The sequence below is a fragment of the Sceloporus occidentalis genome, unplaced genomic scaffold (assembly GCF_023333645.1).
Source record: "Sceloporus occidentalis isolate IW3139 unplaced genomic scaffold, rSceOcc1.0.p SCAF_2, whole genome shotgun sequence".
In the NCBI taxonomy this organism is placed as follows: Eukaryota; Metazoa; Chordata; class Lepidosauria; order Squamata; family Phrynosomatidae; genus Sceloporus; species Sceloporus occidentalis.
This window is the reverse complement of record NW_028316982.1, coordinates 90,097,721-90,114,357: the sequence shown is the minus strand read 5'-3', so window position 1 is coordinate 90,114,357 and position 16,637 is coordinate 90,097,721. Positions and strand designations below refer to the sequence as shown.

At 39.8% G+C, this 16,637-nt stretch overlaps 1 protein-coding gene across 4 annotated transcripts in view; it reads left to right on the top strand.

The window, feature by feature from the left end:
• CC2D2B (coiled-coil and C2 domain containing 2B) overlaps positions 1-14,439 on the top strand; it is a 71,772-nt gene extending 57,333 nt beyond the window's left edge. For 2 of the 4 annotated variants that reach the window (XM_089510232.1, XM_089510231.1), the window contains 8 exons: positions 34-237; positions 478-567; positions 2,027-2,140; positions 2,818-2,952; positions 4,615-4,737; positions 8,596-8,654; positions 13,076-13,253; positions 14,001-14,439. In XM_089510232.1, coding sequence (XP_089366358.1) covers positions 34-237; positions 478-567; positions 2,027-2,140; positions 2,818-2,952; positions 4,615-4,737; positions 8,596-8,654; positions 13,076-13,253; positions 14,001-14,189 — 1,092 coding nt within the window. In that variant the 3' untranslated portion in view covers positions 14,190-14,439. Of the gene's footprint in view, positions 1-33; positions 238-477; positions 568-2,026; positions 2,141-2,817; positions 2,953-3,879; positions 4,502-4,614; positions 4,738-8,595; positions 8,655-13,075; positions 13,254-14,000 lie in introns of those variants that run through there. The other 2 variants (XM_089510233.1, XM_089510234.1) reach the window with 2 other exon arrangements.
• Positions 14,440-16,637: the final 2,198 nt, after the last annotated feature.

The following is a 16,637-nucleotide window of genomic DNA, read 5'->3' as shown; positions in this document are numbered from 1 at the left end:
AAAAATATTATCTCAGTTCTAAGTGTGTTTTAGCTTGTAGATCATGAAGATGAAACACTACTGCAAAGAGCAAATATTTTTAAGCAAGCATGTAAAATGATGTTTCCAAAGAGAAGAATAATAACTTCAGTTTTTGACAATCAAGGAAGAAATATTTTAGTAACAAAATATATTACACCTCTGAATCCACCACAAGTATTACTTGATATGTGTCCTGATGATCCCAACTCAGCTTCTGTAAGTATGGAATGTTTATCACAGAATATAAAATTTCAGATTTAAGTAACATTTTCTTTGATGTACTTTGAGTAAACTTTCCTTCTGTATTTTCTGGAATGCCAACTAGAGATAATTGCTAAATGTAACAAAAATGATTGTCATGGTTTTTGTTTTATGTTTTTAATAACTTCAGATGTACTCATGTCTGTGCAATTTTCTAACATACATTCCTGGGATAGACTTTTATTTATTTTGCAGGATTTTGTATCACGATTTGTATCTTTAATTCCTTGCATATCAGACACTGTGGATGAAAATGATGATGTGGATATATGGATGACATCAGAGGTAGTGCAATATTTTAAAGTTTTACTGCTCTGCCTTTTTTAAAACAATGTTACTAGGTTTACATTAACTGCATTTGTGAACTATCCTAAAAATGCTTGTTTTGAAGAGTGGAGTATAAATTTGTTAAACAAGCAATTCAATAAAGCAAAATATCAGCTGCAGTTCTATCTCCCTAGATCCCTTTGAAATTCTATTAAATCTGAGGAGCAGATTTATAAGAAAAGTTATTTATGTAACCAAGAAAAGGAGAGAGACCCTAGGCAACGTGCCAGGGAAGAATCAACCCATGGCACCCATGGATCCATGCATACCAGGAAAGAATGCCCCCATGGCACCCGTGACTCCCCCCCCGTGAACCCACGCAAATGTGACAGTGCGCAGAAACTGTCAACGTTTTTTAAAATACAAACACGCTGCACCATGCCCCCCAAGGACCCCCCCCCCTCGGACTTCCCTGATCTCTAGTCCACAGAGAAATGGGAATCGATTCACTGGCAGAAGTGGAAAACAGCTGCACGGTGATTTAAAAGGACCACTTTGACAGTGCAGGAAATTTGAAATCACAAAGAGCCCCATGGAACTGTGAACACTGACAGGGAAAAAAGAATGCTTGGCAAGACCTTTGGGTATGTTTCAGCTCTCTGCCCACTCTCTGCCCATTGCCCCTCCCTCCTGGGTGCCCTGAATGTGATGTCAGCAGCACATTCACATTTTTGGCAACCTGCATCTTTTCAAAAGATGCGATTAAAGATCCATATTCAAAAAAACTCGTTCAGGCGGGTTTGTGTTGATTCACCCTGAACGCACCCGCAGGTGTAATCAAGTCAAATGTGAATGTGGCACCTATAACCCAGTTTGAAAATCAGGTTAAACTGTAGTGTGAATGAGGACTCTGTTTCTTTGTCTATTACTTCATCACACATAAATGGATATTGGATTTTTATCAAAATTGGGTGAAGATGTTTGAAGTGATCTGATTTGACATACAGACTATGTACACAAAATTCGCCTTTGTGGGACCTCAGAGGCACTCAAATTATTTTTTCCTTGATACAGTATAGTATTTAGTGGCTGATTATGAGAGGCATGCTCTCTTCAGGGCAGTTGAGATTGATGGGCAACATGAGGAATCTTTGGGCCCCCAAAGAAGTAGGTAGTCATCTTTAAAAGCAGTTGAAAATGACCTATCATTTATGATGTTTAACTAGTCACCTGAGCAGTGCTATTATAGGACCAAATAAATAAATTTTCCATTATGCTAAAAGAAGAAATAGTTGATTTCTTTAATGTGAGAGCATTTGTTTTGTTATTTGAACTTAATATTTTATTAATTTATGGCTGCTCAAGGAGCCTAGCAGTTTCTGATTATTTTCATGGTAATGTCACTGTAGCATCTTTTTATGGGATGATAAAAATACAAAACTGCTTTTTAAAATGTGTGATCTTACATTTCTTACAGCACTGCATCAAGTGGGGTGTTTGCAATAAAGAAGAACATGCAGTGCTTCTGTGTAACTACCTTCTGTATATTGGGAAGAAAGCCTGGGTACTATTGGGGACATCTGTGTTAGAAGTAAGTCTATCAAAACATTTGTATCCCCCTTTATACAATTCTTCACAAAAATAAAAAGTAGCATAATGGATGGAATGATATAAAATAAATAGGCATTGTCCTAACAAGAAAAGTGTTGTAACCTACTTTAGTAGCTCTAATACTTGTAGACTTTCCTTCTTAAATTCTAGGTGCAAGAAATTCCATCACAGAAATAAAAGAAAAATGTTTTAGTATAAATTATTTCATTTCCCTTTTAATTAAATGAACATTTTATTTTTCCTGTCAAACGTGTGATTTGCATTGTTGTTTTTATAACTGTATTATTGTGTGAAGAGGTATCCCCCAGCTCAGTTCATGAGCTACCCATGTGTGATACTGAAGATAATTACACACACACACACACACACACACACACACACACACACACACACACATCATCCTTTTAAAAAAAGCCTGTTTTAAGTTTTCACTGTCTTCTAACACATAATAAAATATCCACTCTGGTGAATGAAATATGTGAAAAAGTTATGGTGAATTATTTCCTTCCTTCCTTCCTTCCTTCCTTCCTTCTTTCTTCTTTCTTTTAAAAAAGTATTCAGTTGCTAACTAAACAGTCAAGAAGCATAAAGAATAAATAGTTTCTCTTTTCTTTGGAAGAGAATAAAAACTGTTGATTTCTATTCTTGCTAATATAGGGAAAGGTAGCCTATGTAGCAGCACAAGAAAATGGATATTTTTTCCTATGGAATCCTCTGAGTGGCCAGTGCTATAAGCAGTTTGATGCATTTTGTCCCCTACAGAGTGTTGATTGCTTGATCAATTGTGAAAATGTAAGTATTTATGATTAAATAGACTGAGAAGACCTACCACATTTACATGATCCTTAGTTCTCCATGTGGTCAAGAGTTGAATGGCTTGGGTTTTGGGTTTTAAAAACAGCTATAAAAACTGAAGATTTGTGGTGTGCCTTTAATATTCATTTTCTTTACAGTTACACAAGTACAATGTCAGGAAGGAAAATATGCAGCCTGTTCCCAATTCCCAGAGAGCAACTTTTCAGTCATCTGGCTACACCAGCATGTTCTAGTTTCTGGTTAGAAAGATCTCAGATATCATTTAGACATCAGTTTCTTTTAGTTAGAAAGAATATCTCATACGCCACTCTCTCTCTGTGTATGTGTTTTAACAGCCAGAGGCGTTTAGCTTTTCTCTACCATGTCAGCTGCAAAAATGCCATTTTCTACAAGCTTCAATAGGTATCAAACTTTTAAAGCTTGAGAGTGATCCCCATGTAAAGAAATCATCTGGTGACATTAGGAGAAATAATCTCCTAACATTAATGAAAGGTAATGGATCATTCTAGATGGTATCATTCAAACTACACAGTTGTAACACTTTGATATCACTTTAATTGTCTTGGCTGATGGAATCTGGGGAATTTATAGTTTCTTGAGATATTTAGAATATTTTGCCAGAGAGTTCTACAGCCTCACCAAACTATAAATCCCAGGATTCTGTGGGATGTAGCCATGGCAGTTAATTTTGTAATGCTATAATTACGTAGCATGAAAGAGACAGGCAATAACTATTAACAAGGTGGTCAGTCAGAATTTAGAGATAATTCACTGAGCGTGTGGTTGCTGAGTCCTCAAACCAGCGCTTCCAGGAGCAGCACAGTGCTCTGACCAGCCCCATAGTCAGCAAGTGAGTCTCCCTGGGTTCTTCCAGATTATCGGTAAGAGCCTTTTGTTTTCTAGAACTCTCTGATGGGACTATTCCATGAATGAAGCATCACTATGAAAAAAGCATTCTCTCTTGTAGCCATCCATCTCATCACCTCTGGTGGAGGTGGGCAAAGGAGTACTTCAAAAAATTAAGTAAGCAGGTAAATATAATAGGAGCTATTTATTGATGTTAGAGCCAGCATTTATTCAGGTTGAAGATGGTTGGTCCAGGATATAGTTGCAGAGTCACTTCTACTCTGAAGGATTGTGGATGCGTGAATATGTCCAGCTTGTCTCCTCCTCTCACTAGCCAGTGGGTATTTACTATGAAGTCTAATTCTGGATTGGTAGAATCCACACCCTCATGTTATGCTGCCCTTGTCCTATAGAGTACCAGGTTTCTGAATGGAAGAGATTATTTTGTTTATTCTGCTTTTTCTTACTTGACTATGAAACGTGAAGCAGGAGTGCCTAAGTGGCCAATTAGTTTGACATTATGTGACTTCCTTGCATCTTTCTTGGTGGTGATGGTTGTATAACCCACATTGTGCGGATTCCTGTGCTCTACCACTCAAAGAAAAAACGTTCACAACAAGTACCCATCATTTTCTTTTTATTTCCTTTGTAGTTAATTTGAACATAATTTGTAAACAATTTCTCTCATTCCCCCCCCCTAATGTTCATAATGTTAGGACATGGTTAGAATATTTTTGTTGTAATGTTACTTTTTCAAATTGATTGCATACTGTGTCCTAATATATTTCATAGGTCTGGTTCAACGTACAGCAAAACAGTTCACCCATGTGTATCAGTTTTGACATTTCAAAGGAATGCTTCTGGAAACAAATGCTTCCAGTTATTTCTCAGGATTTTAAAACACAAACTGTACAGGTAAGTATTTCAAAAATGTGTCTCTGTGTTAAAATATGGCAGAAAGAACTAGAATGATTTGGGAATGTTTTTGTACTTTCCAGAAAAAAAATGTTACTTGAAAGGGTTAATAGCAGGAAGGGTGAGATAAGCCAAAGTGAGGGAAAAGGTCAAAATATTCAAAGTCATCTTAGTTCAGGGTAGGAACAGACTTACATGTAAGTGATTAAATATTTATTTCATATTCAATTATTAATATCTTCAACTGGGAAAACATCTGCTTTATGTATGTTATTTAATGGGATAAATGTAACAATACTGATGCTGTTGTGATTCTGTGAATCCCAAACTTATCATAATATATCAGGAAGAGCTAATATTGTGATACGGTATGTGTTCATCAGTAGGAAGCCAACTCCCTACGAAAATTTAGGATTACAGTTTTGGTGTGTGTCTGTGTCAGCAACTTTGTTAACTGTAGGATGGCAATCTGACCAAATGTATGTCTGGAAGGCACAGGGTGGTAAACACTTTCCTGTCAATTAGATGAAAGTCCATTCTTCAGACCTGTGAGACAGTCTGGAAGGCTTTTCTGAGCTAGTCTCATAGACAACCTATTTCTCTCCAAACTGCAAAGATTAAGGACATTCTAGAATCCTTACAATCAAGTATTAGCAACAATTTTTTCCTCATCAAATACATGTTTTCTTTCACCTCACCCTCAACGTTAGGAGATTTCCCAGAGAAATGCAACAAATAGTACCACAGCTATCCTGTGATTCACAAATTTTTACTTCTGGGACCTCCACAAAATGCTCAAAGGCCTATTTTAGCTTCCCTTTGAACTACATAAATTAATTCCACTCAGGATTCTTTCTATCAAGAGCCTGTTTCTGGTGGCAGTCACTTCAGCCAGAAGGGGTTCAAAGCTTGCTGCTTGTCCATTCCTCCATCTTGCTGTAAATTTGATGCTGACACAGTTTCTCTGTGGCTGGACCCAGGTTTCCTACCTAAGATAAACTCTACATTTTATATTTCCCAACCCATAGTACTTCCTTCATTCTGACATCACACAACATTGGAAAAACAATGGCCCAAGCTACATGTGAGAATAACACTAAAACTATATCAGGCATACTGTGGCATTCTTTGTATCCTTTCTTCCCACCTCACTGTTGTATTAACCAGAAGAATCAAAGTGTGCATATTTTTTGCTTACAAGACCTTAGATCAGTGATTCCCAACATGGGCAGTAGAAAGATCCAAGGGGGCAATGAGGAAAGGGGGAGGGAGGTGGGTCTTCGGTGAAAGTACTGGAATGCACTAAAGATGAAAGGAACCAGTGGCCTTTAGGACCAAGGTGGGGATAAGGAATTATAGCATGTGGCGGTGGGGGAGAAGTGGCAGCAAAAGGAGCTGTCACATTTAGGAACCTGCTTAAGCTTTGTGAGCTTCGCTGAAACTTGGCTGACAAGTTGGAGCTGCACTGTTGCTCCTGCTTTCTTTCATCAGACAGACTAAGAGAAGAGGTAGGAGAAGAAACAATATTTGTGGGGGGAGGAACAACTTGAAGCTGTGTGGGGAAGGTACATCTCTGGGGGGAAAGGAGGAAGAGTATCTGGGGTCAATTCTTTGAAAGAGTCCTTTGCCTCTCTCACCTCTCTTGGACTGAGAGTCCTTCCTCGCTGGGGAGAAAAGCGGGAAGCTGGCTGCGCCCCTCTCTACCCCAGCAAAGAAGGATTGAGAGTCTTTCCTTGCTGGGAAAAAGCTTTTTTCTTTGCACTTGTCCACCCTGGAAGGAGCAACCAAGCAGCTGGCTGAGCACTGAGTGAGAAGGGTCTCACCCACATTGGTCTTTGTCAAAAGGCCAGTACAGGGGAGAAGCTTCTCTGTCACTGTTCCCAGAGTGATCAGGAGCAACAACTGAGCAGCCAGTTGAGCAGTGACCAAGAAAATTCTCGCTCGTGCTAGACTTTGCTGCAAGGCCAGTACAGGCGGTTGCTGCTCAGACAGCTGCTTGGTTGCTGTTCCCAGGGTGATCAGGTGCAAAGGGAGCAACAACTGAGCAAAGGTCAAGCACCAACCAAAAAGGCAGTCAAACAGCTATCAAGAAGCCTTATTTCCATGCCAACATTTACCACAAGGCCAGCATGGACAAGGCACTTTTTAGCTATTGCTTGACCAACTTCTAAGTCATTGCTCTCTTTGCACTAGGTCACCATGAGAGCAACAGCCAGGCAGCCAGGCAACTGGTGTTCCTTTTGCTGTAAGGCTGGCGCAGGCAAGAGGGAGGTGCAGGTCTGGGTTGCTGCCAATGCTGCATTCACACATGAGAGGCTGAGGTGGAGGAGGAAGCAGTGGCAAGTTGGGTGTGGCTGAGGTAGGCACAGCTGGCTGGCTGGCTGGCTGGCTGCTGCACAAACAGTAGGCCTGATATGAGGAAATAGCCACTGGGGGACACTAGGGTTGTCACCCAGAGAAAAGAGAGTGGTAGCTCAAAAAAATTTGGAGACCACTGCCTTAGGTCTTCAAAAACTACAAAATGTAGCAGCATACTCAACTAGGTCGGCCTCCACAACTGCTACCTTTTCTATTAATGCATCTCTAGAGGAAATCTGCAAAACAACAACAAGGGCAACTCCAGCCACGTTCACTAAACACTATAAACTAGGGAAATGTGCTTCAACTAGACCCTCATTTGGTAGCAAGATTCTGCAACAAGTAGTACCACATTAAAACACATTCTTGCCACCTCTTACCCGAATGCACATGTCTGCTTGGGTAGTTTCCATTAATAGATGGCTCATTCTCTACTGGCTGACAATGACACATTGGAGGACTTATCATGAAGGTCTTATTGGCAAGGAGAAGGAGTCTTCCAGCCCCACAACAAGGTGGCAAGACTTTAATCCATTTCTTGATGGGGAGTCTTTTGTATTCTTTCCTGTCTTGGCTTTTGAAGGAACTGAAACAGGAAGAGATGAGAACTGATAGAGGTTCATTTTCAGTAGCACAATATCTTCCCTAGCCGGGTGGTGGTACATATTAACCCATTAATGGATGAATCCTTCCCTTTGGCAACAACAGACCTTCACAATAAGTGCTCCAATGCACCACTTGGTATAGCCATGGTATATCCACAGTATTTCTAAATAGTAGACAGAACCAAAATGTGACATCTTTCAAATGTATCCCAAAATGGGTAAGATATTTCCACACATATGAGATAGCTAAATCCTCTTAATAGTGAATACCATGACAGAACAACTAATTCAAATAACCTCTGATAGACAGTATCTAGCAATATCATCCAAGGAAGTCATCTTCAGCATCTTTCAGACAACATTCAGATCAGTGAAGAGACACTTCTCAGTAGAGAAATGTTGGACTGTGAGAGTTCTGTTCCTGTGTCACAAAATTAACTTTGGGACAGCAGTCAAGTACTAGCATGTATCTGTATAACTACTGAGAGTTACATCTATAAAAGTATTCTTTAGTTCATGAAGAAAGGAACATGCTGGGATTACAGCATAATATAACACCTTTTCTTATTGGGAAAATAAATGAGAGTGTTGCAGTTAGTAGAAGTCCCCTGTTTGTATTCATGCTACTGTATTAATGCCTCACTCAGTATTAGCATTTCCCTGTACAGCCACTCTTATTGTTCTCATTATTCATCACCTTTCATGCCAACAGCAATATCTGATGGAATCTCATTCCACACTTATCTTAATGAAAATTAATGAAAAACTGAATGTTACCAGTAACAATGTGATTTATTTCTTTATTGAAAAGTGTAGTGCCTTCAAATTATCCATCAAGATCCAACTTAAGATGCATCTCTGTGTCACAGCATTATATTACATTTCTTTATTTCAGCCGGAAAAAATACTTTATATCCCAACTGATGAAAGTTTGGTAGAAGAACTACAGAACAGGTAACTATTTTAATCAGTTATTAAGAACCTTAAAAATTAGAAGCCCAGGACCAAGACAGTTTTAATAACTTTGGGGTAAAGCAGAGACTGCTCCAGCCACAATTGGGCTGCGTCTGGCCCGGGTCTACAGCGACTGCACAGCCTGCTTTCAAAGTGGGCTGCCACCATGGTCCCAAATGGGCCCCTGGCAGGAGCAGGTTTTTGCCACTCCTTTTTCCAGTGGCTTTGGGTCGCCTTTGGCGGCCTTGGAGTGGCGTCCAGTGTCTTCGGGGGTGTGAGTCATCCAAACGCCATGCCCCCAAAGTGGCCGGAAGCCACTTCCTTTGGCCTGTCTGTTTCGGGCCATTGGGGAAGAAATGTATTTAACATTCATTTAAAATTTGTAGGAAAAGTAGTCAACATTCAATACCTGTCTTCATTGGGCCTGCACCAGTTTTCCATTGAAAATTCTACACACATTGTGCTTCTTGCTCCTGAAGATGCTATTTATTCCTGAAAAGTGCCTTTTCTCTTCTATCTTGAGACTACAGAGCAGGCATTCCTACAGTTAGTCCATGCAGAATTTTGGGGGTATTACTACATTGGCATATGTTCCCAAATATACTCAGCATAAGATTATCTATAGAGAGGTTCAGAATGTTAGGCTTGATACTAAGCCTAAGTATCATGCCTAACATTTTGCTGAGAATAGCAGCATCAGCAAGGGTTTCCTTAAAATGTAATATTTAGCCAAAAAAGTATTTTAAAACCTGGCATTGAAGACAATGGGGTTAGCCCTCAGAACCTTCGTGGATCATAATGAGCAATTATTATTTCCCATCAGTTTGGACAGCGAATCAAATGAATTTATTACAGCATACAGCCAGCATAAAATAATAAAATGGTTACAAAAATTACCTTACATTCAGTTAGAAACATTTATATTCCAGCACATCATATAAACATTATATTCAAGCATATCATATAAATGCATGAGTACATACAAATGTTAAGGATAAAACTCTGAGCCGTGTTTCTGGAAGGATTTAGGAATACACTAAATATATGGCTTTAACAAAAATAATTGATTATCTACTATCAAAATAACTAAGATGAGGTTATATGGTAGTTGTCCTAAATTTGGCAAATAATTTATTCATATGGATCTACACGTTCAATCGATTTCTATAAACAAGTTTGGACAGCATTGATATTGCTCAGTGGCCCTTTTATTGTATAATTAACAATTTGTAAGCCATCCTGAGAGCAGGGTATAAATACAATTATTATTAATAATAATAATAATAATAATAATAATAATATTGTAGAGTCTCCTAGCAACATTCACAGAATGTTGTGATTCAGACAACATTGTAATGGCAACCCTCCCCACACATCTACAACAGACTTGATTAGAAGCATAGCTGGATGATCCTTGGCCAACTACACCCTCCCTATCCTTTTGACTTGGACATGTCCGACTCATATGTATAAGGTAGGAGGAAGTTAAGGATATGTTTGACCATGTTCTGATGCTTAGAAGCATGACAAAGATGTCTTCTCTGAAACTTCACAAGGATTCCCAGGGGCTCCTGTGGGAATGACTGAATGGTAATACATTTAGTCATTAGGACCTAGCTAGAAGATCTTCAGCCACCTCCCCTCCTGCCTGAAAGAGCCAGGTGGTGGCCAGGGGAGAGTGGGAAGTTAAAGATGCATAAGACTGTTAGAACATAGCCAGATGTTCCTGTAGTAGCTGAGACGGGCACCTGAAGATGTTTCTGGGCATTAGAGTATACTTTGGCTGTCCCTCTCCCCAGCAACCTCATGGCTCTGTCTCTACTCTGCTGAAATGTTTCATTTCCCACTTAATAATCTAATTTCTTGCACAATTTCTCACACAAGTCATCCATTTTGCTAATTCTGTGTTTATGGATGAAGATTCACTGCTTCACCAAAGTCTCACCGTTACTTTTCACCATCCATAATCAATGGTCACGATCACCACAGATGGTGTGCACACATTTTTGTATACAAGGGCATTAAAGAAGGAGATAATATGGCCAACACATCAATCTCTTGAAGATGCCTGTTGTATTAAATCCCTATTTAGATTATATTTAACACCCTTTAAATTATCGAAAATGTTCAAGAAAAATAAAAATACCTGTTGGAAATGTAAAAAAGAGGTAGGTACCTATTTACATAGTTGGTGGAATTGTAAAAAATCAAGAATATACTGGAAGAAAATACACAATGAGATCAAAAAAATGTTCAATATTAAAGAAAGAGCTGACCCAAAAATATATCTTCTGAATATAACAGACTCAATTAAATTGGAGACTGGAAAGGAAAAAAAATTTTTTTTTACATGATTGTGGCCGCAAGAATATTATTTGCAAGATACTAGAAATCAGAGGACATGGTAGAAGACTGGAAATTAAAAGTTATGGACTTTTTTGAGATGGACAAATTAACAATATTGATGAAAAAGGGCACGTTAGAATTTTTTTTTACAAAGAATGAGATCCCTGCGTATTTTATATACAAAAGGAAAAAAAGGGAGAATTGCATTCGGCTTTATTAAAAGAACAGAGGAGAGGAAAGGTGTAGAAAATGATCAATTAAATACTGGTGCGGCAAAAAGAATTGGGGTGTTAGAGACATAGACTGGTATATTGATTACTTTCCATATAAGGAAATGACTCTATGGATGAAGGTTATAGAAAATAGTAGATAGGTAAGAGTCAGTGATTTAGAAATATATAATGATTGCGGGGAACTTAGATTCCTCAAGCAAGTCAATGTAGATTATTTAGAGATTCATAATTTGTATAATTGTCTAAGAAGTTGAAAGAGTTGACAATATAACTGTATGTAAAGGATCTGCGTAAATGAAATAGGTTGTTTGTACTGTTTTATTAGTTAAATAAAGGTTTTTTTAACAATTTTAAAAAAGTATTTTCAAGCCTTCAGATGCAACATAGTAATCTAGATGGCTTTGGACAAACAAGAAGGCACTATTTGGAGCATGTTGCTTCACTGCACTACTTTTGGAATGTGTATGTTCCTCACTCGATCACTCCAAACAAGGGGCCTGTCAAGGCAGATGAATTGTCTGGCTGATGGTTTGGGGAAAACTGTCTATGTTACTCATGAATAGTCAATCTTGGACAGAACTTTTGCAAACATCATTGGAAGTTGGGAAGTATCCAATGTGGGTTTGCCAGGAGTTCACTTCTGTTTACAGCAACAGCAAAAGTGTTGATTGTTGCAGTAGAGCGGGAATGGATAAGACAGTCTTTGGGAAATTTCTTTCTCCGTGACTTGTATAAAATACTACCAACTAGATGCCAGAGGCAGAAATGCATCATTTGGTAGACACGTGTTGTCTGCTATCCTGGTTTGACATTATCCATCTCTGGTAAGTTAGCTTTATGTGCGAGTCACAGAGTCCACCATGGAGGAGGATAGGTTGCTTGCACATAATTGCAGTTCTCTGAGTGCTTGTGAGAGAATTCAGTGAGCCCTCCCTCTTCTTCTTGTGTTCAGTGCCCAGTCATTTGTTTGTTCTGAACTGAGGCAGATTTAGATATATGGGAGCATGGTCACTGGAGAAGGTGAATGTGCAGTTCTAGAAAACAGCTATTGAACTTGGGAACGTTCTAGACATGGCTTTGTGCAGAATCAAGAACTATACATATGAGTTCACAGATGATCATTTTTTAAATTGCAGTTATAGGTAATCAACCTACCCATCTAGTCCCATCAGCTGTTACTTCCAGAGTCCAGCTGCCTCAGTGACCTTGAATAACAATGCCACTCTCAAAGATACCTGTCAATTGGACTCTGTTGATTATTTTCATCAGGCATTACAGAACTAATGCCTTCATATCAATTAAGACCTCCTTTGGAAATTTACTCCTTCAGATGGTACTCTTAACTCACTCTATACTCATCCAGCCCTTAAATTCTTGCACTACTTTTGTTATGTTTCTGCTGAGAGTTCTTTAGCAATTTTGAAATTATGTGCCTTTGGTACAAGCATGTCCTAAACTATGTGGATTCTCCCTTCCAGAAGATGGTGGTTGTCTTTCCTTTAATCTTTCTTCTAACTTTTCTTCAGAAGGGAACCTCACAGTATATAACTTCCCAGTTACCAGTCTCCCATGGTAATGGCAGTTGTGCTGTTCAAAATGGAAACACTACATGGCCTTCTTGGATCTCTTCAGCCTCTCTCCCTTATCACCATTACATCTCCTGTATTTTGGGTCTATTGTCTGGTTTTTCCAACTAAAGTGACCTTTCCTGGCTTAATCCAGTCAGTAATTAGACTTTTCAAGAATATTCCATTATGCCACAACAGTTTAGAGGATTCACCATTATCTGATCTCATAACCCAATAGACTATTGATTATTTGTAAACATTTCCTCCCCAACAGGATTGAAAAGGCCTTAAAAAATAAAATGATGGAATGGCGATCCCAGCATCCAACTCGGTGGCATCGACAATGTACCAGTGTCTTACGACAAATTCTTCCAAAGCTAGAATTTAGAAATGGAGATACAGCTAAGGAAAAAGAAGAAAATTATTTGGAGACTTTTCATGAGCATTATTGGGTTAGTGTTTACGCTACTGTATTATTGAAATATGCCAAAGGGCACTCCATGAGGTATGAGTCAGCCACTAGAATTACGTGTCACAGTGTTCATGCTCACATGAAAGCTGAGCTGACACTACTATTAGGCTCCAAGAATGCCTTACAGAAATAGGAAGTAAACAAGAACTCCCACTTTGAGTCTAAGGTATCTAGAAACTTATGAAGACACATATGACAGACAATAAGTTGGCCTATGGTGGGGACAGGTGCTATATCTTAGATCTGTAAAGTCTTGGTCAATGAGGCCTCTGAATCAATCACACCATAGGGACTATTTCTCTGAGTAAGGGGCTGTGCAGACAGCCCTGAAGGGGTGGCCTCTAGCTGCCCCTTTTACAGCCAGATTGTGGCTGCGACAACTGCATGCCAAGGCCATGATCTGGCCTTTGCAGGGCACAAAAAGGAGCTGCAAAAAGCAGCTCCTTTTTGTGCCCTGCAAAGGATGTGATAGCTGCAGCAGCACGACTTTACAGTGCTCCTTTGGTGCTGCATCGTGCTTATAAAATGTGTTGATGTTTAAATGGTTAACTTTTCATTTCTGCTTCTAAATTATTACATATTCTCTTTATTTGTAACAGTGCAATTGTTCTTCCTTCACAGATTGTTCAGTAAGAGTTAATAATATTTTGGTCAACATCAGAGCATGTGAGGCATTAGGTTTTTACATGGCAGTTGTTAAAACTTATATAGAAATCTATTTTTGTAGGTTACAGGATTTCCTATTCAGATGCTGTATCTGGATGTACAGTCAATAACGGAGGCTGTTTATCAGACAGGAATTCATTCTTCAGAGATTCCCAACACAGAATTTGCTCTTGCTGTGTATATCCATCCTTACCCAAATAATATGCTGTCTGTCTGGATCTATTTAGTGTCTTTGGTCCGTCATCAGTAGTATCAGATCTGTTCAGGAATCGGTTATTTGATGCACCCGAGAAATGCTTGTTCGTTGTGAATTTCTGAAATGTTATTCTTGTATCGCAAAAAAGGAAATATTCTAAGTTATTTCTTCAGTTTCATATTGTCTTTTTGCAACTAGTGTTTCTTAACCATTCCTGAGATGTTTACAAAAATCTTGCTTGCTTTGTGAATTTATTAAAAGGATTACTATAAATGTTTTATTTAGTTCCTGCGACAGTAAACAATGTTAATATATTAATAGAATTTAATAAGTATTAGAAAATGAATACCTTTCCTCTGTAATGCAAGATTATTGAATGAATCCAAAATTTATATTATTGTTATAATTATTAATTAAAACATAGTGGTTTAAAATCATAAATCCATTTATTCATGTACAGGCTATATGAGAAAAGTCAGATCAGTATTTTGAAATGTATAAAACTAAAAGGCTTTTCTATCTTTTAGTGAATTCAAAGAGTTTGGATGTAGAAACAACTTACCGTATATACTCGTGTATAAGTCGACCTCATGTATAAGTCGAGGTCAGCTTTTGGGACCAGAAATGGGGATTTTTATATGACTGATGAGCCGGCCTCCCTCATGAGGGGGGAGGCCGGCTGGAGAGAAGCCTGCGAGGGGTGAACGTGCGCCCTTCCCAGGCTTCTCTCTAGCTGGGCTTCCTCCTCATGAGGAGGGAGGCCGGCTGGAGAGAAGGCTCCGAGGGGCGAACGTGCGCCTTTCCCTGCCTTCTCTCCAGCCGGCTTCCCTTCTCAGGAGGAGGGAGGCCAGCTGGAGAGAAGGCTGCAGGGTGAACGCACACCCTTCCCAGTGCCGCTCCAGCTGGGCTTTCTCTAGAGGCCCCCACTGCCCTGTGTATATGTCTACCCCAGGATTTTGGGGACCATTTGGGGCCAAAAATTTCTCGAGTATATATGGTAGGCACTCAACAGACCAGCAAGAAAGGCTGGAGTGAGGGCATAGTGGACCATGGTGACCACTCACTGCCTGCCCCATACCAGTGTCATGCTGGCATCATGCTGTGCACCTCACTGCATGGCAGGCGGCATCACTCTGTGTCTTTGGTGCAGCTGTGCCAAAGAGCTGCAGAAGAGCTGCAGCGGCAGTGGCTATGGCACCCTTTCCATGGCGCAAAAAGAAGCTGCTTTTTGATGCTTCGTTTTGTGCCGTGGACCTGCTGGGTTGGGGGCGTGGTGTGTGGTTGCTGCGTCCCCGACCCAGCGCTTCCAGTGGTGGCACAGAGCCGTCTCTTAGGGCTCCTTACTCTCCATGTTAAAGTAAGGGCCAGCTAATACAGGTTTCGAATAAAATGAGAGCTGCAGAATTGTGTCATTTTCTCACAGCCTCACTTGCAAGTTTCCCATCATTCTCCCACTCCTCTGCTTTTTTGCTTGTAAGTTATCTTTAACGAGCATTTAATCCTGGTTAACATAATCCAAATCTCTGGATTCATCCTTGATTTTAAAAGGTAGGTTCCAAGTACCTCCATTTTTGTCTCTCTGTGTGTGTCTGCTACAGCTTCAAGATCATGAAATCTGGACACCTGAAATATTGCATGTGGTATAGTGCCTTGAACTCTGGAAATCAGGGTTTGAATTCCAGCTCAGCCATGAAAACCCCAGAAGGATGAGCAAGTCACATTCTCTCAGAAGACAGCAATCACAAACATAGGGCCAGTAGACATGGGCCAAAAGACCCGTTTCCTGTGCTCCCCTTTCCTTCCTCTGCTGTTGACTCTGCTGGGAAGACCCATCACAGCTTCTGACATGGAAAGGGGTGCCTGGCTGCACTTTTTTCACATCAAAGGCCGCAATGGGGTCTTCTCAATAAAGGTGACATTGGAGGAAGGTGCGGAAGCAGGTGGGTGTGTAAACACCTGCTCATCCCAAATTATCCTGGGGACTGACCCGGCTTGGTCCATGCTATCCTGGCCTGTCTGCTCAGCCCCTAATTCTTGCCGAGGAAGCATCATGATAGGTTTGATTTAGGGTTCCCATAAATTGGTACTTGAAGGTGCACAACAACAAACAAAGAAATCACTGGGTAAGTGTTGTTCCTGTTGTGTGTCTTCAAGCTGTTTCTGACTTATGCTGACCCTAAGGCAAACCTATCATGGGGAGTTATTGGCAAGAGAACAGGGGCTAGAGAACAACTCCCTGTGCCCCATCCAGAAAGAGACATGCATGGATAAGCCGACTTATTTGCACATACAGTATATCACTAACAGGATGCTGCCCATTATGTCCAGGTTGCTGCTTATGTCCAAACAAGCTACTGTTTCATCTTAACTAAACAATAAGCCAACATCAGACTCTGGTTTACTATATTAGCTTACAGCAATAGCAACTGCATTTATATACTGCTTCATACCACCTAAGCAGTTGCCAAACAGTTTACAATGTAAACTAATAGTCCTCAACAA